Here is a 21279-nt window from a genome sequence, read left to right on the forward strand (position 1 = left end):
CAGACTGGAGTGCAGAGGCCGCTCCCGGCCACTGCAGCCTCGACCTGCTGGACTCCGGTGATCCTTCCACCTCAGCCTTCCGAGTAGCCAGAATTACAGGCGTGCGCTACCACGCCCGGCTGATTTTTTTCATTTTTTGTAGAGATGAGGTCTCGCTGCCCAGGCTGGTCTTGAACTCGTGGGCTCAGGTAATCATTTCACCTTGGCCTCCCAAAGTGCTGGGATTATAGGTGTGAGCCACCACACCCGGCCACTGTTATTTTTATATTTCTCAAAACACCCAACAGTGTCTCTCAGAAGGTTCTAAGCCAAAGTAAGTAGGCCAAAGGTAGTACTGGGAAATATATGAGAAAACAGCCATTGTTAGTGGCAATGTAAACTGGTTCAACCTTTTGAACAGTATGCAGTTTCCAGTATATATGTACACTGATCTAGAAAGTACACAGAGAGAAACATGCCCTATTAATATACTGCGAAGTACATCACAGAGCTACTTTACTTTGTTTATTTATTTTTTGAATTGGAGTCTCACTCTGTTGCCCAGGCTGGAGTGCCGTGGCATACTCATAGCCACTCCAGCATCAACCTGCTGGGCTCTGGCGATCCTTCTGCTTCAGCCTTCCAAGTAGCTGGAACTACATGCTGGGTGTGTGCTACCATGTCTAGCTAATTTTTGATTTATTGTAGAGACGAGGTCTCACCACATTGTCTGAGCTGGTCTCAAACCTGCGGGCTCTGGCAATCCACTGACCTTGGTCTCCCAAGGTGCTGGGATTACAGGCTGAGCCACTGAGCCTAGCCCACAGAGCTATTTAAAAATGTTCACTAAAACAGTATCATAGCAAAAACTGGAAACAAAGTAGAAGTCCACCAGTAGAGGCTTGGTTAAATCCACTGTAGGTATAGACATAATCCTCTGTACCTACTGAAAAGAATGAGTTTGTTGTTGGCACTGAACCATCTCCAAGATACTAAGTGAAAAGAACAAGTGCAGAGCAGACCATGATCCCTTCCCTATAAATAAAGGTTGAACCAACATTTATATATGTGCATCTTTTTTTTTCCTTGTGGAAGGTTAACTATGAAAATGTTAACAGCAATACTTTTGGGAAGTGGGATGATGGCAGAAGAGAAATTAACTTTTTATTTTAAAGTTGTGGCATATATTCCTTTAATTTAAAAAAGTTGCTTGAGTGTGGTGGCTAACCCCTATAATACCAGCACTTTGGGAGGCCAAGGTGAGAGGACTGCCTGAGCCTACAAGTTCAAGACTAGTCTAGGCAACTTGGCAAGACCTTGTCTCCACAATAAATCAAAAAATTTGCCGGGCGTGGTGGCGCATGCCTGTAGTCCCAGCTACTTGGAAGGCTGAGGTGGAAGGATCTCCTGAGCCCTGCAGATCAAGGCTGTGGTGGCTGTGAGTGTGTCACTGCAGTGCAACCTGGGTGACAGGGTGAGACACCAACTCAAAAAAAAAAGTCATTGAGTATTATCTGGATTATTGTTAGATGTAGTTTATCCTTTTTCTGTACTAATAAATGTTATAAAAATAATTATCATAATACTATAATATATATTATATATTTCCCAGTAGTGGTAAACTGCCAGGGGATTGACAGTTGAGGGAAACTGCTAGGGGAGGGAGAGGCATACCTCATCAGCAAGGGTACCTGCATAATGAACATTTGTATACCTAACCCGGAATTGTACCCCGTATCTTTGAAAAAAAAAAGATGGAACCATTAAAAAATAAATAAATACAACATCTGCAGAGCAGCAAGAATAAATGGAAAGAATACTTAAGTGAAACTTCTCAGGGTTAAGTGAAGAAAAAAAAAATCCTAGTTTATAGATGCCTCACATATTTTAGATGATTTAAAAGTACAAGGTGAGTTAACGATTTGTCCCAATCTGGTCCATTTTGGAATTTAAGATCAGTGTAAAACATCTTGAATGGGCAAATATATATCTCCTAATTACTAGTTCTGGGTTTTTTTTTGTTTTTGTTTTTTTTTTAGGGAATGAAGAGTCTTTTAAAGTTGCCAAGTCAATATTTATTAACTAAAGTTTATCTTCAATATCTAACACTTTATTTCACCTAAGTATGACAAATAAAGTTATTGGAGCTTGAACCTCAGAATTTAAGCAGGTAGGCTCAAGTAAGGGAAAATATAATGAGTTACAGAATTTTAAATAAAAGTAAGAATATAAACCTAATGTGTATAATCCTAAAACTTATCTTATTTTAAACTAAGATGATATGGCACCTTCTTGTTTTAGCTGAGAAATTAGCTTGTTTTAGCTGAGAAATTAGCTGTACTTACTGTTTTACTAACTCTAGTAGTAATGTACCATCTTACCATTTATTTTTGTAATTTAAAGATGAGTTATATGAATAACTAACTTCTTGATCAAAGTGAAAAGGTATAGTTACAATAGCTTATTATTTTACCAGGCTCAAAGTAGTATAAGACTATAAGTAGTTAATAAGCAGTATCACTTTAAGATGACTGACTTGGTTAATGCCAAGTGTTCTAGTTTCCAAAATTTGGAGATACTGTGATAAGTATTTCCACAGTAAAATCATCTCATAATTAAAAGTAACACCATTCCCCCTCCTTTTTCCCACAAAATATTTCAATGTTGAGCCACCTAGTGGTAGAACGATGTATAAATGCTATTCTATACCTCATGGTATTGATGTACATGTTTGCCATAGCAGAATTCATATTTCCACCAACCAACACCCTAAAGGAAAGAAAAAGATTAAGTTAAGCACAGAGAAAGGGGCACTGGTCTGTCTCAATACTGCCTCATGATAGTGATGATGGTACATGTAATTTAAAAACCTGTAATAGCAACACTATGGCTGAAAAGTAAAACTAAAGTGAGAGAGGAAAAAAAAAGACAAATCAGAGAATACTGCTGTTCTGTCTTGGTAAAGTAAAATAAAATAAAAAGTCTACATGTAAGTGTATTTCCCACTGATGCTAATAAGGGCAAAATTTTATCTCTATAAAGGAAGAGTTAACTCAAGCTTGAAATGTGACTGTTACATAGCTAAAATGTAGGATACCAATCATTGATGCTCATCTTAGCAGTCAATCAGTCATACATGATTGCCAGAGAAAATGTCAAGTTTTACCTTGTGAGTAAAGGGAACATAAAGGATATGGATTAGATAACAGAGATGTGAGGGTATGAGAGCAGAGAGAAAATAAAATAAGAAAAAAAAAGGAAAAGAGAGCATGGAGAGAGGCAGCCATCAGGGATGGCAAAATCCTGGCATTTCTCTATAGACAAAACCTTTTCAGCACTGCGTATGCCCATTGACTAAACATCTGGCAAATAAAAGTTGTAAGAAATATATTTCAACTGAAGGTTTACTTCTCACCCCGTGAAAGCAGTAAGAACCACTAAGGAACTCTTTTATGAGTTGGTCATCTGTCAACTTGGATATGTGGGTTGTTCCAACAGTGAGTAATGGCTGAGAGCCAATAGCAATGGGTTTGTGGATTGCTGGAAATCTCTCTTCTTTAGTTGATTGCAAATCTTCCTAAAATTAAACATACATATGTTTAAGGTCTTCCAAGTGACACTTAGTTTTCTTCAGATATGGCTTAAGTTATTATTTTTAAACTGTAGAAAGTTTGGAAAAAAACTGTCTACTTTTTTTTTTTTTTTGAGTTGGAGTCTCACTGTCGCCTAGACTGGAGTGCAGTGGCCACTCCCGGCTACCACAGACTCGACCTGCTGGGCTCCGGCGATCCTTCCGCCTCAGCTTTCCAAGTAGCTGGAACTACAGGTGCGCGCTACCACGCCCGGCTAATTTTTGATTTATTGTAGAGACGATGTCTCGCCAACTTGTCCAGGAGGGTCTCGAACCCACGGGCTTAGGCAATCCACTCACCTCAGCCTCCCAAGGCGTGGGATTACAAGCTGAACCACCGAGCCCGACTGTCTATTTATTTTTAATGTGTTTTAAGAAAATGGACTTTGCCACACTTAATAGTATAGAGAAAGCTCTAGACAAATGTTAGTTCTACCTATCAGTGAGGGATATGGTGACCATCCTAAACATAAAGGGATAATTTCCATTTCATGTATTTTATCTCATTCTTCTTTTTTTGAGTTGGAGTCTCACTCTGTCGCTCAGGCCTATCTCATTATTCTTAATAAGTACTTTCCTACTTAATAGGCTTTATGTTCCCAAATTTAAGTTTGCAAAATGTGGTCACTAAGGGTCAAAAAAGGGTAACAAGGGTAAAGACATGCTGAGTGGGAATGAATATGAATATGAGTTACAATTATTAACGTAACAGGACTTGTTTGTTGCCATTAAGGAACTTGAAATTTAGTAGGAAAGATACAAACTAATAAGGATGCACCAAACAGCAGACTCACAGAGAAAAGGGTGGTTCAAATAGGCTTTGATCAAGAACTGAAATATGAAGACTCCACGAAGAGAAAACCCTAGATCAATTTTTAAAACAGGACTAATTTGTGACTTATGTGTCTATGTGTGTGTTCTGTGACTGTCTGTATATGCATGTAGACTTGAGGAAGAAGTAAAAACAAAGACATGGTATTATAATTTTTTTTTTTTTTTGAGTTGGAGTCTCTCTCGGTCGCCCAGACTGGAGTGCAGTGGTCGCTCCCGGCCACCGCAGCCTTGCCTGCTGGGCTCCAGTGATCCTTCCGCCTTAGCCTTCCGAGTAGCTGGAATTACAGGTATGCGCTACCATGACTGGCTGATTTTTTGATTTATTGTAGAGATGAGGTCTCACTGCCCAGGCGAGTCTCAAACCTGCGGGCTCAGGCAATCCACTCACCTTAGCCTCCCAAATGTGCGGGATTACAGGATAAGCCACCGAGCCCGGCTGGTATTATAATATTTAAAACGCAAAAGACAAGCAGGCACTGTATGGTAGAAGACTATATGCTAAGAAGTCTGGATATTATTTTACAAGTTTTAGGCAAAGTTATGTTGTGATCATATTTTTAATATTACTTTAACAGTGGCAAGGAAGAATGAATAGCAAGGGACAAACCTAGAAGTAGAGAGTCAAGTAAGGAGTTGCAGTAACCCAGGTCAGAGACAAAGAGAATTGAAAGTAAGACAATGGTGGCGTTGGGGTAGAGAGAAAAGAATAATTACAAAAGAGGTTAATAAGCTAGCATCTGGAGGTTAAATGGGTATTGACAGTGAGTGAAGAGGAAATGAATCTAGACCCGAACAGAAGAAGTGAGTACGTCAATTATAACTGAATAGTTTATAAAAATTGGATAGTTTCCAGGCATGGAGGTTCACGTCTGTACTTGGGAGGTTGAGGCGGAAGGATCAACAGAGTCCAGCTGGTTGAGGCTGTAGTTGGCCATGATTTTGCCACTGCACTCTAGTGACAGAGTGAGACTCTGACTCAAAAAAAAAAAAAGCAAATGGTAAATATATAGTGGATACTATGTCTCCTTTTTCACTTGGTATAGTTACCACCAACAAATTGTGGTTCTTTTGCTTCTACTTCAGCTTGTAGGAGTCATTGGATGGTTACTCCAGAAACCAATGGCCTTATCTTCTCTTCCTCCCAATGTCAGAAAGGATAAGGATTGCCAAAATAGTGTCTTTTTTTTTTTTCAAGGACTTTTAATTTTTGAGACAGGATCTCACTGTCTCTCAGGCTAGAGATATGATCACAGCTCACCTCAGCTGTACCTCCTGAGTTCTTCCTAAAACAAACACTTGATTATGTACTTAATCATCTGAGGCCAGGCACAGTGGCTCATGCCTATAATCCTAGTACTTTGGGAGGCCGAGGCAAGAGGATTGCTTGAGCCCAGGATTTTAAGACCATTCTGGGCAACATGGTGAGACCGTCTCTACAATAAATAAAAAAATTAGCCAGCGCGGTGATACATACCTACACTCCCAGCTACTTAGAAGGTTGGTTGAAGGATTGCCTGAGCCCAGTAGGTCGAGGCTGTGGTAGCTGTGAGAATGCCACTGCACTCCAGCCTGGGTGACATAGTGAGATTCTGACTCAAAATAAAAACAAAAACAAGAACAATCTCAAAATAAACCAGAAACCAAAAAACAAAACAAAACAAAAAAACCCACCAAAAAAAAAAAAAAACCCAAACCCCCAACTTTTGGCAGTTAACACAGCCTCATTGCAGCCTCAGCCTCCTGGCTCATGTGACTCTCCCACCTGAGCTTTCCAAGTAGGGACGATAGGTGCGTGTCACCACACACACCTCATTTTTGTATTATTTTTTTGTGAAAACAATGTCTATGTTACCCAGGTTGGTCCTGAACTCCTGGGCTCAAGAGATCCTCCTGTCTCAAACCCCCAAAGTGCTGGGATTACAGGTGTGAGCTACTGCACCTGGCTGGAAATCCTAAATTGTTCAAAAAGCTGGGATAAAGGAAATGGTGATAAAAGATGAGGCTGAAGCCAGACCACAAAAGTGCCTGTATTCCACGAGTGATGATTTTATCCTGAGGTGCAGATCATGTTAACCATCAAAAGATTAAATATATAATCAAATGCTCACTTTAGAAAGCATTTTATCAGCCATGTGGGAGGAATTGGAAAGAATATTTGTGAGACCAGATTCTGGTTCTAGAAAATAATGAGGTCCTGAACTAATCACAGGATGGATTTGAAAGGTCTTTAGAAGAGAATACTGATGGCTCTTAGTGAATGATTAGAGTTTGAAATAAGTAAAGAGATAGGTACAAAAAAATGACTTAGGTTTCAGACTTGGACAATTTGGTAGAGCATAGAGCTTTAACAGCATTGGAAAGACAAGATAAGGATCAGTGTGGAAGAGAAAAAATGATGAGTGTGAGATCACTGACAACACCTATGGCCATGTCCAATAAGCAGATGAAGAGGGAAGACAGCATATCGAAAGAAAAAAGCAGCAGAAAGAAGTGGTAAAAAGGACAGCAATGAGCTGAAGAATAAATAATGTGTAGGAAGGAGATAGAGATGTGGTTGCAGTCTATTTTATTCAAGAGGCTTAGCTGGGACAACTGCCTAAAAATTACAGTAAATAGGATGTCCAAACTTTAAAATATTATAAAATTATGATCATAAGGGAATATTAAAATAGTTTGAGAAGTACTAGAATAAGGAAAAGGATTAAAATAAATACAAATAAGTGGAATTTAAAATTCTGAGCCAGTAAATTACTACTACTATACTACAGAAATCTTTAAAATATTGATATATGCTCAGACATTTGGAAAATGAAGCATTAGATATTAGATATCTAATCATTAGATAATTCTCATACCTCTTTACTTCTCCTAAAAGGTACCCTTAGTATTTCTTCCTGCTGCTCCAACTGCCTCAGGGTGAGGGGCTTAAAAGGTGATCCTGGCATTGATTGGCAAAATATGTCATTCACAGGAGATGCTCTGAACCTATTCAGTAAGAACAAAGTATTAAAGCTAAGCACAGAACACTTTAACGTATTTGTGTGCATTTTGTTTAAAATATTAAATGCACATCCTACCTATATTTAGGATGACTGCACAAGAGTGGTGTCAAAATGACAACTTCATATTCACAAGTTGTAACTTCAGCTACTGAAAGAATTTCATGCTTAGATTCAGGATGACATATGTACATCACAGTACTTGATCTGGGCCGGTTCTGTTTCAAACTACAAGGTGTACCATTTCCCATTCCCACTGGATAGTATGGTGTCATCTGACCTTCGATATTTTTAGTGGGAATCTTTAAAAAAAAAAAAAGAGTATAAGACAGACTTTTCATTAGAAATGGAGATGGGAGTAAGGATGGGAGAAGAACTTATTATTCTGAAAGGAAGAAAAACGACATTTTATTTATAAGCTGAAAGGTAACATTTCTGTATTTTCTTTAAGTTCTTCCTCTAATATTGTTTTGATTCATAAGTTCTTATTTGAGCAAATATATGTTTTCAGAGTTAGTTAATATAGCAAAAAAGATTATTATTTGGTGCTAAAATTAAGATGTAAGTCAATGTGCATTAAACAGAGTGCTACGAGTTCATGATTAATATAAATTATTCTCAACAGTTCTAAAGAAAGAGATTAAGATAAAAATATATGAGCTTACTGTACTGGGTTGCTCAGAGCTTTCTTCTCTAAACTCTCAGTGAATGACTGTCTTAGAGTTTAGATTCTACTGAAGGTTAATGTGCCAAAAAATAGGGCTATAGAGTAAAATATTATATACTAAAACAGGAATTAAAATATAGTGCTGGTTAATTAATCTGCTTACTTCTCTTCCCTGTTTTAACAGCACATACTGTTCAGCATATAAACTCCTATATTAATCTATTCAAGGCCAGCAGACAGACTAAAAATTTTCATGGAATGGGGGAATAGAAGATATAAACTGAGAAGACAAGGATTGAAGAAGTTAGCTCCCATACTTTTCATAAACACAGGAAAAATGTAAGGGCTTTAAAAAAATATTGTTAATCAAATCTCTAAGCAAGCTCTTTGGAGGCAGGGATCTTATCTTATATCACTTTGGTACTCTGTCAGCACCATGTCTAAAACTGGCAATAAATGTTTCGAGGGAAAAATATTCTGAGATTTTCTTGCATGCTATTTTTACGCTAGTGTCTGAAATTAGAAAATCCTGGGTTCAAATCCAAGCTTTGAATTTACTAGATTTATGGCTTTGACCAAATTTCAATTTTTTTTTATTTGTAAAAGTAGAATAATAATATACAGTCATGAGTCACATAATGTGACTTTCAGTCAACGATGGACCGCATTATACATGACAGTAATTCCATAAGACTGTAGTGAAGCACATACAAAAACCTGATATTCAGCACTTGATATTGGCTTTGCAAATCACATAGGGGAAATGACTGATATTCAGTAGCGATGCTTGGACATTCGATTTTCCATAGGAAAAAAGTATAAATAAAAAATAAATGCCATCTAGGTTTGTATAAGTACACTCTCTCATGGTCGCACAATGATGGAATCACCTAACCATGCATTTCTCAGAATGAACCTCCATTGTTAAGCAACGTATGACTATATACTCAAAGGATGTTGGGAGAATTAAACATCAGCTTGTTACATGCCTGGAATTGTTTGCTTTATAAATTGCGACTCAATAAATGTTAGTTTTCTTCCCTTACCCTTTTCTTCCTCTTCCTTTATCATTTCACACTTTGAATTCCATCTTGCTATCCTCCAGAGTCACAGTAAATAAATATTTTATCTCAAAGGTAGTCTGTAAAATTAAAATCTTTTAAAATAGCTGTGCTGTGTGTGTCTATGCTTAGCTTATCAATTCCCCCCAAAGCCACCCTTTTAAGTTATAGGCATCCCTTTAAAGTAATTTTCAAGGCCTTTGCCATTTAACTTTACTTCTAATAAAAATATCATTATATTTAGCCATTTATAGATACCCTATATCAAGTTATTTAAAGTATGAAGATTCTTAGGATTCAGAAAGCATTCCTTGAACTACATGAGTATTTAAAAACTGATTATGTAACCTGTGCAATCATTCCTTTTAAACAATCTATTTTTTAGCCATCATTTTTATCCATTTATTCAGTAAACATTTATGAAGTGCCTATAATATGTCTGGCACTGGTTTTGTACTGTGGGGTAAAGAGATAAAAGATAGTCCCTGCTTTTAAGATGCTTGCAGTCTGGAAGCTTGTTATTTACATATATAGTTTATCTATTTTACCCACTGGAGATGGAGACCAAATAAGAAAAAAATGCAAAGTTCTTACTAGAATTGTTTCTGACATTAAAGGGAACCAGAGTTAAGCAAAGACGTGATGTAATGCTATTACAGAAACTTTCCTAGACATATCAGTGATAGATTTATTTAAAAGAGAAAGATCAAAGTGTAACTTTTCTCAGAAAAAGCAAATATACTGTTAATGCTGTTTGACCCAAGACTGAGGAGTATTTAATAGTTAACACACTGCTATATTCTGTCAATTAGGTTGTACATATTCATGCCTCACTAACAGTAAATGTTGAGTAAAAAACCAAAACCAGTATCTGTTACTTGCCTCATTTGATTTTTCCTTTTCTTCTGCTTCTCGTTCTGTGAAATAATGTAATAGTTAGGTAGATGTAAAGAATGAGTTGTCATACACATAACATACAACATACACACATACACACACACACACACACACAAACACACACAATACAAATGACTGAGTTTTCAACTAATTTTGTAACCTTAAACTTCTTTCGACAGAAGAGCCAAAATATACATGTGATTTTATCTTATTGCTTTAAAGTTAGTTTCCTTGAAATGGTTTTGTATGAAAAGACCGTAATATTTAATCTTTATATCTTTACCTAGGAAACACTCTGTGTCAGGCAAAAAAAACTGGCCAGGGCAATTTTCTTTTAAGGTATTTTTATCTCAGTGAACAGTTTAATTTTAAAATAGTTGACCAATTTGAATAACATAATTAATAAAGATAATTCACAACTTGAAAGACACATCTATTTCCACATATAAAAGATTTGCTTAAACCAAGCAAAAGGCAAACACTATAGAATTATAACACTAATATGTATATCCTACCAGATTTTAAAAACTTTGTTAGTAAGTAGGAAAAAAGCATTTTTATCAAAGCAGAAAATAATGAAAATGAAGACTTCTTCCAAAAAAGTTTCTAACAAGACAGTTCAGAAACTTATTTCAGTGTTATAAAATTCAGTCTCCAGAAAACCTCTTAAATTCCAATCTAAACATACATTTAAAATCAATTCCAGCATTACTATAAAATCACTATGTAAAGACCAACCTTTTTCAAATAGAAGGTTCTTAGCCAACATATTCCCAAGGTAGTATTCATGAATATTTATCTTCTACATTTAAAAAAAGAATAAAAATATAGTAAGTATTTTGCAAAAAAAAATTTTAAGACTACAACTTTAAAACTATCAATCTCATTATTAAAATTCTCATTATTAAATGTTCCATACTTTATACTTTGAAGAAAAACATACCTGACCAGTTTCTTTCTCTTCATGATACTGCCGAATGTGTTTTCCATGACATACTTCGTAAGTCCAATACGACTCAATCTAAGAAAGAGGGATGTATTTAAATACATGAACACCATGTAAAATCAGCTGAAGCACTTTTTGATATCTGAAATAGTGGAGTGATTTCTTCCCAGATTTAGAGTAAGCTTTCATTAAATTACACTTATGACTCAGAAAATGTACAACTTCTGAAATATATTCATTATTTTCACTAATTAGCAGTAGGTGAGAATTCTGTGAAGAAAATAGGTCTAGAAGACACGTGGGGTCTGTACTAACTATCTGGCTTAGGGATAATTTTTTACATAGCTTAAAAAATAACAATAAGCATTTTAAACCAAAATTCTATTATGTAAGAAAATTTTCTTTTGAAATGAAAAAATATTCAAAACAGTTTAGTAAGTGACTGATTTCATACTGATGTTGCTGGGTATCTGCTGCATACATTATGCAGGAATTTAAAAGAACAAAATATTACTAAGGAATAACAGATTTACACATAACTTGAAATCTGATACAACAAAATAAAATAAGAAGAAATGCAGAAGTATTTTTAAGGGTCTACTGGCTGCTGGAAATTCATTTTCTAGTTAAGTGAACATAAAATACATACTCTGTAGGAGCAACTGCTTTGTTTAAACAGTGGTTCCAAAAGCTCTCTTGGATTAGGGCCTTTATAATCCTTTTCTTCTTCCTAAGAAAGAATTGGAGTTTAATACTTACAATTTTTCTAGAACTTTGCTATTTAGGTATTAACTCATTGGTCAAATCACAACTGCTTGGAAATAAAAGAGGAAAAAAGTCAAAATCTTTAACAAGATCCTACAGCATGCCACTTCTTTCAAATGAACTCAAGTACAAAATATGGAACTACAGAATAATCTTCCATAGTGTTCATTCTTTTTTTTCTAAGTTGTGGTCTTACTCTGTCACCCAGGCTGGAGTGCAGTGGCACGATTTTGGCTTACAGCAGCCTTGACCTCACGGGCTCAGGTGATCCTTCTGCCTCATTCTCCTAGAGTGCTGGGATTACAAGTATAAGTCACTGCATCCAACCCTGTTCATTTTTTTCAAATCTAAAAAAAAGAAAAAAAAAAGGCTGGGTGCAGTGGCTCATGCCTGTAATCCCATTGGGAGGCAGAGATGAGAGGACTGCCTGAGTCCAGGGATTCAAGACTAGCCTGGGCAACTTGGCAAGATCTTGTCTCTGCAATTAAAAAAAAAATTAGCTGGGTGTGGTGGTGTGTGCCTGTGGTTCCAGCTACTTGGAAGGCTGAGGTAGAAGGATTACCTGAGCTCAGCAGGTCAAGGCTGTGATGGCTCTGAGTATGCCACTGTACTACAGCCTGGGTGATAGAGTGAGACTCCTACTTAAGGAGAAGAAAAAGTTTTTCCTGAACAATTCTTATAAATGTATTTCATAAGTTTAATATTTGCACTCAAACATTTATCTAGTTATGAAAGCCTTAGAATAGCTGAATCTTGTAGAACATATTCAGAAGTTTTAAGGCACTTTTCAGTTTTCTATTTTTTTTTTAAACATTTCAGATTTGAATACTGTGTGTGTGTGTGTGTGTGTGTGTGTATGTGTGTGTGTTTGTGTCTTAAGGAGATTAGGCTGAGGGTGGTGGTTTATGCCTGTAATCTGAGCAATTTGGGAGACTGAGGCAGGAGGACAGCTTGAGCCCAGTAGTTTGAGACCAGTTTGGGCAACATAGTGAGACACTGTCTCTAAAAAAAAAAAGTTAGCCAGGTGTAGTGGTGCACGATTGTGGTCCCAGCTACTTGGGAGGGTGAGGCAGAAGGAATGGCTGAGCCCAGGAGTTTGAAGCTGTAGTGACTGTGATCATGCCACTGCATTCCAAAAAAAAAAGATTAACAGTAGTGGTTTTAGATAGATTCCAAATCTGAACAAAATTTAAGAAAGCACTGGGTTTAATATTTTTATAGAATATGAAGATATTATATAATTGACTTAATAAATTTATTGAATGGAGAAACTGAATTTCAAATCTGTTCATGGTTCCACAGCTGGCTATATAGCCTATACCTCAGCCTCCTGACTCCCAGGCTGGTGTCCTTCTCATTGTACCATTCTGCCTCTCCTGTCTCACCTTGAAAGAAGTCATTGCCTTGGAGGATGGATAAGAGGCCAGTGGGCATTTTAGGAGGAAGAAAAGGACAGGAGCTAAGGCAGCGAGAAAGCATGAGTGCCTACAGACTTATTTACAAAAATTCTTTATAAAAAGTCACATATACACTTAAAAATTATATCTTGTATAAAAATCCTTATTTTTATAAAATAAAGTATGGAATTGGATTTTTATTCAAAACAATAATCAGGTGCTAATTTTTCCAAGATAAACTACAAAATCAATGAATTCAGGAATAATAAAAGTAATTAATATTTTTATGCTAAAACAGGGTTAGTGAAAAACCTGTTATTCAATTTTATTATTATTATTTTTTGAGTTGGAATCTCACTCTGTTACCCAGGCTAGAGTGGAGTAGCATGCTCACAGCCACCGCAGTCTCAACCTGCTGGGCTCAGGTGATCCTTCCGCCTCAGCCTTCCAAGTCGCTGGAATTACAGGCAGGTGCCACCGCACCCAGCTAACTTTTTGATTTATTGTAGAGATGAAGTCTAACCAAGTTCCCCTTGTCTTGAAACCGTGGGCTTGGGCAATCATCTCACTTCGGCTTCCCAAAGTGCTGTGATTATAGGAGTAAGCCACCACGCCCAGCCTCTGTTATTCAATTTTAAATCAAAGAATGCAGTTGCAATGTTTTAAGTATCTCTAGTAACAGGATTATCAATATATTTATAGAAACTTACCTCATCCCCACTTGTCACAAGGGGAAGTATACATTTATATTTTTCTTTATGTGCAGTTGTCATGATAACATAATTATCTTCTTTATATAAAACTCCAGTGGCAGGCTGGAAATAGAGCAAAAAATTTACATTATTTTCTGGTTAAACTGTATCATACTGAATAACTTTAGTCCTAGCTAATTGAACATTTCAAAAGAAGATTTTTAAAAAGGAGGGAAAATATGTTACATATTTTGTAAAGACAAAATAAAGACAACAAATTTCATCTTGCTGTTATAATTCAAGAGAAAAAATAACAATACAGCTGGAATATTAAGAAAAAAGTAGTAATGCAATAAGTTGAAGTGAAAATATTGATTATACTTGGGAAGCTGAGGTAGGAGAATGCTAGAGCCCGGAATTCAAGACCAGTCTGCGCAACATAGCAAGGGAAAAAAAAAGGCAAAAAAAAAAAAAAGTAGCAAAAGGCAATGCATGTTCATAGCTACACCATCACTGAATGCTTATTACTGCTATTAGTAATTACCATATATAGGTAACAATTCACAGCATTTCATAAATGTACAGTATTCTCATATATGCTGGATGGGACACTTAAACATAATATGATGCCGTATTTTTCATACCTTGCAGATGTATGAATTTACTCAGATATCAACAAAACTATCATTAAAGCTTTTTACACAAATTCACATTGGTTTCACATGAATCTCTATAATTCAAATGAACAATTAATAACTGATATTATTTTAGTAAAAGAAATCTCTGATTTCTGATAGCAAATGTGATACTATTAAAGCAGACTTTTTTTGTGTATTATGTGTCCTATGATCATTCAATTCTCTTCACTTTTCTCTTTTTATAGGATAGTGGAACTATTTTGCTATTCTTGGCAAGGAAATAACCATTTCTTACTAAGTACCTCTGTTCTTTTCTCAATTTCTTTTTTTTTTTTTGAGTCAGAGTCTCACTCTGTCACCCAGGCTGGAGTGCAGTGGCATGCCCACGGCCACTGTAGCCTCGACCTGCTGGGCTCAGGTGATCCTTCCACCTCAGCCTTCAAGTAACTGGAACCACAGGCATGCACCACCACACCTGGCTAATTTTTTGATTTACTATAGAGACAAGGTCTTGCCAAGTTGCCCAGGCTGGTCTGGAACCCCTGGACACTCCCAAAGTGCTGGGATTACAGGCATGAGCCACTGCACCTGGAAGCAACTCTTAACTATAATAAAACCAGTACTACTTGGCATCAGGGTAATCTTAAACACAAATGCAAATTAGAGCAATGTTTTCCTAAAGACAATAAGACAAGACAAAACAAAGCAGTAAGTACTAGCTGTATTAACTCTATGACAGTACTGACTTAAGTGTTTTACATTTATTAACTCATTAATCCTCAAAACAATAATTATACTCATTTTCACAAACAGAACACTGAGACTCAGAGTTTAAACAATTTATGCAAGATTTTTTTTTTTTTTTTGAGTTGGAGTCTCACTGTGTCACCAGACTGGAGTGCAGTGGCCGCTCCTGGCCACCGCAGCCTCGACCCGCTGGGCTCCGGTGATCCGTCCGCCTCAGCCTTCCAAGTAGCTGGAACTACAGGCGCGCGCTACCACGCCTGGCTGATTTTTTGAATTATTGTAGAGATGAGGTCTCGCCAAGTTGCCCAGATGGATCTAGAACCTGCGGGCTCAGGCAATCCACTCACCTCAGCCTCCCAAAGCACGAGACTACAGGCTGAGCCACCGAGCCCGGCTTGTGCAAGGTTAACACAACAAGAAAACCCAAGTAGACTGGCCCCATATTCCATGTGCTCTTAATTGTTTTAATGTATTTGAATTAGTTTTCACAATCTTTTTTTAGATTACTATGTAGAACTCTGGATTATGGCCATTAAACAAAAATCCTTGTTTAAAAGACCATTATAACCTAGGCTTGGTGGTATGTGGCTATAATCCCTCAGCTACTCTGGAGGCTGAGGTAGGAGATATATTTGAGATCAGGATTTTGATGCCAGGCTGCGCAACATAGTGAGGCCCTGTCTCTTTTTTTTAAGTCCATTATAAGATCTGGGCTGAATGCAGTGGCTTATGCTTATAAACTCAGAATTTTGGGAGGCTGAAGCAGGCAGATCTCCGAGGATAAGAATTCGAGACCAGTCTGGGTAAAAGAGCAAGAACCTGTCTCTACAAAAAGGAAGAAAAGAAAGAAAAGAAGAAAGAGAAAGAGATTTAAAAGTAAGAGTTGCAAAGCCAAATTTATAATAAAGGGATCCTCAGAAACATTCATTTAGCTGTGCCAACAATTTGCTGTAAGACACATTTATAATGCCTTTCAATGTTTTTCAGACATATCCAGAATATATGATAGTAAGCTAGGCAAATAACGACTCACATTCAATTAGCAATGGATGGTTTGACATCTTGTTAAGTCATTCTTGTACTGTAGTGAGGGCAGACAGTAGCAAATGACTTAACTGTATTTATGTTGATTTGTGAAGTAGTCCAAGCTGGAGTTACAGCAGAGCAACTCTGATGTTCGGAGTTGAATTCTACAGCAATATTGACTTATTTTACTAAAATGGTCACCAAAATGCTAACAGTGGAAAAAGAAACTGCTTGTGTAAAACTTCAGTAATAAAAGGAAGATGATTCTTAATGCAAATATTTGTTTTCCATTAGTTTAGAAAGGGCTGCTTCCCTCTTCAACAGAACAGACCAAACAGTAATTCTATCTGAAGACTCTGTACTGAGTGAGTCACTAACTGGAACAACAAAGTATAATCTTAACAAATTTTACCCAACTTTTTGGTAAAAAACTGAGAAAAAGTTAATCTTCTGCCATTTTTAAGTTAAAAATTAGAAAAAAATCTACTGGTCAAGACAGTGGCTCATGTCTGTAATTCCAGCACTTTGGGAGGTGGGGATGAGAGGACTGCTTGAGTCCAGGAGTTCGAGACTAGCCTGGAGATCTTGGCGAGACATCGTCTCTACACTAAATAATAAAATTAGCTGGGCATGGTAGCACTCACCTGTAGTTCTAGCTTCCTGGGAGACTGAGGCAGAAGGATAGCCTGAGTTTAGAAGGTCAAGGCTGCGGTGGCCTTGAGCGTGCCATTACACTCCAGCCTGAGTGACAAAGTGAGACTCCAATTCAAACAAAACAAAACAAAACAAAAACAAAACAAAACAAAACAAAATCTACTACTAAAATCATAAGGGGCCAGGTACCACAGCTCATACTTGTAATCCCAGGATTTTGGGAGGTTGAGGTGGGAGAGCTGCTTGAGTCTGGGAGTTCGAGACCAGACTAGGGTAACATAGTAAGGCTTTGTCTTTGCCAAAAAAAAAAAAAAAAAAAAAAAAAAATCAGAAAAATAAGCTGGGCGGGTGGTGTGTGCCTGAAATCCCAGCTACTCAGGAGGCTGAGGCGGAAGGATAGCCTGAGCCCAGGAAGTCGAGGCTGTGGTGAGTTGTTATTGTGCCACTGCACTCCAGCCTGGGTGACAAAGTGAGACCCTGACTCAAAAACAAAACAAAACAAAACACACCCCAAAACAAAACAAAACAAAACCTAGGAGGATTCCAATTTTGTAAAACAAGTTCCTACTTTAAGAAAACAAAATATAAGCTGGACTCGGTGGCTCAGACTGTAATCCCGCGCCTTTGGGAGGCTGAGGTGAGTGGATTGCCTGAGCCCGCGGGTTCCAGACCTGCCTGGGCAGCGAGACCTCATCTCTACAATAAATCAAAAAATCAGCCGGGCGTGGTAGCGCATGCCTGTAATTCCGGCTACTCGGAAGGCTGAGGTGGAAGGATCGCTGGAGCCCAGCAGGCGAGGCTGCGGTGGCTGGGAGCGGCCACAGCACTCCAGTCTGGGTGACAGAGTGAGACTCCAAGTAAAAAAAAAACCAAAATATAAATTTGGAATGTACAGAATTACAGATAGTTTAAGATACTTATTTTATATAACTTAAAATATTTTCAGTATGAGCAGTACTATCAGTGAGTTGACATAAAGTCAAATTTTTATATAATGAAACTAATCAAAGGGAGTGAGGTACTTTAAAATTAAGCTTTAAAAAATATCTTGGCAAGGGAGAAATTACTAATGTTTGACATGGGTCTGCAGGAACCAAGATTGTTAGAGATAAAACTTCTATTCTGGGAAAGGCTGTAAAATACACTCAGTGAAACAATCTGTCAGTGTCTGTGACAGGCTGTAAACCATGGATTTCATCAACATTCTTCCCAACAATAGTGCTTGGGGAAAGTTTTTGAGTAAGAATATACTCCATATCAACAATAGTAGACAGAAAATTATTTTGTGGTTAGACTTGGTGACAACTATGAACTCTAAAGAAATGAATAAACATGACACAGAAATATTAGTTCAGAAGAAAAATAAATACATAAAACAAAAACTAAATGGTAAAATACAGTAAACAAAGAATATCATAATTATTAACTAGTTAATGTAAACATCAAAAAAATTTACGGCTGGGTGAGTGGCTCATGCCTGTAATGCCAGCATTTTGGGAGGGAGAGACAACAGGACTGCTTGAGCCCAGGGGTTCAAGAACAGACTGGACAACTTGGTGAGATCTTGCCTTTACAATAAAATCAAAAAATTAGCCAGGCGTGGTGGCGTGCGCCTGTATTTCCAGTTACTTGGAAGTCTGAGGAGGAAGGATAGCCTGAATCCAGCAGGTCAAGGCTGTGGTGGCTGTGAGCCTGCCACTGCACTCGAGCCTGGGTGACAGAGTGAATTTTTTTACGCATTTTTGGTGCTTAATACTTTTTTAAAGCAAATTTGAAAGCAAGATTGCAAAAGAGTTTGTGTTGTTTTGATATATCTGAATGGAAGATGATTTAAAACAGGGAATTTTAAAACTTGGAAACAAAAAAATCGGACCTTCCATTCTGGTCTCTTCCAATTTCAGATAGTAGAGAGACAAAGGACCTTATCCTACTTCATACAGCTGCTTATTAGTCAGATATAAATATCTAGCCAGCTGGCCCATTAAAAAAAAAAAGTGCCAAGTGAGGAGGATAGTAGTTTCAACTAAATAAAGCACAGAAGGGACGCTTCAAGTATTTCAAAAAAGTAAAAATAAAAAGAACAGTGATAATGACTATAGTGACTTATTTTTGCATGAGAGTCTTAGGCCTTTTGCCAATTCACAGAAAAATGTCTCTAGATTTTTCTCAAAATAAATCAAACTTAAAAAAAAAAAAAAAAGCCAGGCGCAGGGGTGAGCACCTTAGTCTCAGCTACTCAGGAGGCTGAGGCAGGAGCACTACTTGAGTCCAAGAGTTAGTGGCTATAGTGAGCTTGAGTGTGCCTGTAAGTAGCCACTGCACTCCAGCTTGGGCAACATAGCAAGACTTCATATCAAAAAACAAACAAAAAAGTCCGAAAATTTCAAAATAAAATTAATAAGATAAGTGAAAGGTTGGTGTAGCATACCGTAAGACTGAAAGAAAATGTAACAATTTGCTAGTAAAAAGGCTAGTTTTAGTCATTTCACATATAGATCAACAATTTTTCAAAGCTGTATATCTGCATTTTTTTTTTTTTTTTTTTTGAGTTGGAGTCTCACTCTGTCACCCAGACTGGAGTGCAGTGGCCACTCCCGGCCATCGCAGCCTCGACCTGCTGGGCTCCGGCGATCCTTCCGCCTCAGCCTTCCAAGTAGCTGGAACTACAGGCGCTTGCTACCGCCTGGCTCATTTTGATTTATTGTAGAGATGAGGTCTTGCCAAATTGCCCAGGTGGGTGTCGAACCCGCGGGCTCAGGCAATCCACTCATCTCAGCCTCCCAAAGGCGCGAGATTACAGGCTGATCCACCGAGCCTGGCTTATATCTGCATTTTTTAAAATTAAAAAAACCACATATTAGCAAGAGCAAAAAATGTTAATGACCCCATTCTTCAAACATTTACCATGTTTGCTGATTACAAGTGTGCTCTTTGGATACAACAATGGAGGGGCAGATTTAAGTATCTCACGCCAAGCATGCTAAAGTTAAATTTGATTTATAACAAAAATTCATATACGTATTTTAATATATTAATATTTTACAACATTAGTACAAAGAGAAAACTGACTCCCCAGAGAAATATTTACCTAGATCAACTTGAAAACCATTGAATAACCAGAATGGGAAAACAGAGGGCTGGGGAAATAAATCAGGTGTGAAATATAAACAAAAAAACTAACATTTGCAAATAGAAAACTTTGTGGAAATGATAATATACATAACTTGACAAATCTTGTTTAGACACCGTGGTACCACTTATTAACGTCTCAGTAAAATAGTAATAGAACAATATAAAAAAATAATCTCCCAAAGTGAATGATTGCAGGTAACTGGAATAAGTTTTTTTGTTTTGTTTTTTTTAACTTTTGCTTTCTCCAGGACTTCAATTTGAAGTACCCTAAGAGCACAATTTTTACCGGCTTGCAGTAGTGACACGCAGATAGGAAGACTTTTCAGCTGTCTATGCCCCTAATACGGAATTTTCATTCCCTTGAGGTTATAAATACGTTCTTCACGCTAGGAAAACTCATCATAAAAGCTTACTTCAAAGGATACTCTGCATAAAGGGTCGTTAACATCTCACAGGCCAAATATCCCTCTCGGAAACAACTTTGAGGGGGGAAGAGGTCCCCTGGGGGCTGTGCGCGTTTGTGTGTGCCTGTGGGTGTGCCCGAGAGAATAAGGACGAACACGAGAAAGAGAACTCGCGTCTGCAGTACCGTGGCGGGGTGGTGTGTGCTACAGAGGGACAGGCTGCTGGTGCAGAAGAACCGCCGTGCATTCTCCAAAGGGAAGATGAATCAGTGTGTCAGTTACTCTAAGAAAGCTTCTTCCACAGGGTGGGAGTGTTGGGAAACAAGGTCTAGTAGGACAGAATTGAAAAGGGGAGAGCAGGTGATCGCTGGAGGCCAAATTCTTCGCATGGGGGACACACCCTCACAATCTGAATGAATGAACATACGCGGGCAAAGAGGCTCAGGCTTGGAGAGTGAAGGTAAGTGCCTGTAGAGAAGGTTTTTTGGGGGGGCGAGGGGAAGTAGAGTAAACCGAGGGATGAGCCGAATCCTTAGTGCCAGGAGGAGGGGAGATGGCTGCGGGGCTCGTGGGGGCACTGACCAGAGAGAACTCGGTGCCGGGCCAGTTGACTCGGAAAGGGATGTCATCGGTGAGCGGAGGGAGAGCTCGGCCGCCGCCGGACGCCTCCAGGAGGCCGCAGAGGACCAGTAACACCGGCCCGCCGGGGACCAGATTCCGCACGCCGCCGCCTCCTTCCTCCATCCTCCGCCGCCGCTTTCTCCAGCCGCCGCCACAACCCTCTCTGCCCAAAGAGGAGAGGTGGAGGAG

At 38.1% G+C, this 21279-nt stretch overlaps 1 protein-coding gene across 5 annotated transcripts in view; it reads right to left on the bottom strand.

Moving 5' to 3' along the window:
- Positions 1-21279, bottom strand: part of ERLEC1 (endoplasmic reticulum lectin 1) — a 34553-nt gene extending 13274 nt beyond the window's left edge. For 3 of the 5 annotated variants that reach the window (XM_008070476.2, XM_008070475.2, XM_021718776.1), the window contains exons 1-10: positions 21052-21279; positions 13887-13991; positions 11664-11744; positions 11012-11089; positions 10807-10870; positions 10054-10088; positions 7522-7745; positions 7300-7429; positions 3395-3556; positions 2689-2748 (exon numbers count right to left, since the gene is read on the bottom strand). In XM_008070476.2, the coding sequence (XP_008068667.1) occupies positions 2689-2748; positions 3395-3556; positions 7300-7429; positions 7522-7745; positions 10054-10088; positions 10807-10870; positions 11012-11089; positions 11664-11744; positions 13887-13991; positions 21052-21213 (1101 nt within the window). In that variant the 5' untranslated portion in view covers positions 21214-21279. The remainder of the gene's footprint in view (positions 1-2688; positions 2749-3394; positions 3557-7299; positions 7430-7521; positions 7746-10053; positions 10089-10806; positions 10871-11011; positions 11090-11663; positions 11745-13886; positions 13992-21051) is intronic. The other 2 variants (XM_021718777.1, XM_008070477.2) reach the window with 2 other exon arrangements.

Source organism: Carlito syrichta, unplaced genomic scaffold, assembly GCF_000164805.1.
Source record: "Carlito syrichta isolate Samal-C Ts95f unplaced genomic scaffold, Tarsius_syrichta-2.0.1 Scaffold313443, whole genome shotgun sequence".
NCBI classification, from domain to species: domain Eukaryota; kingdom Metazoa; phylum Chordata; class Mammalia; order Primates; family Tarsiidae; genus Carlito; species Carlito syrichta.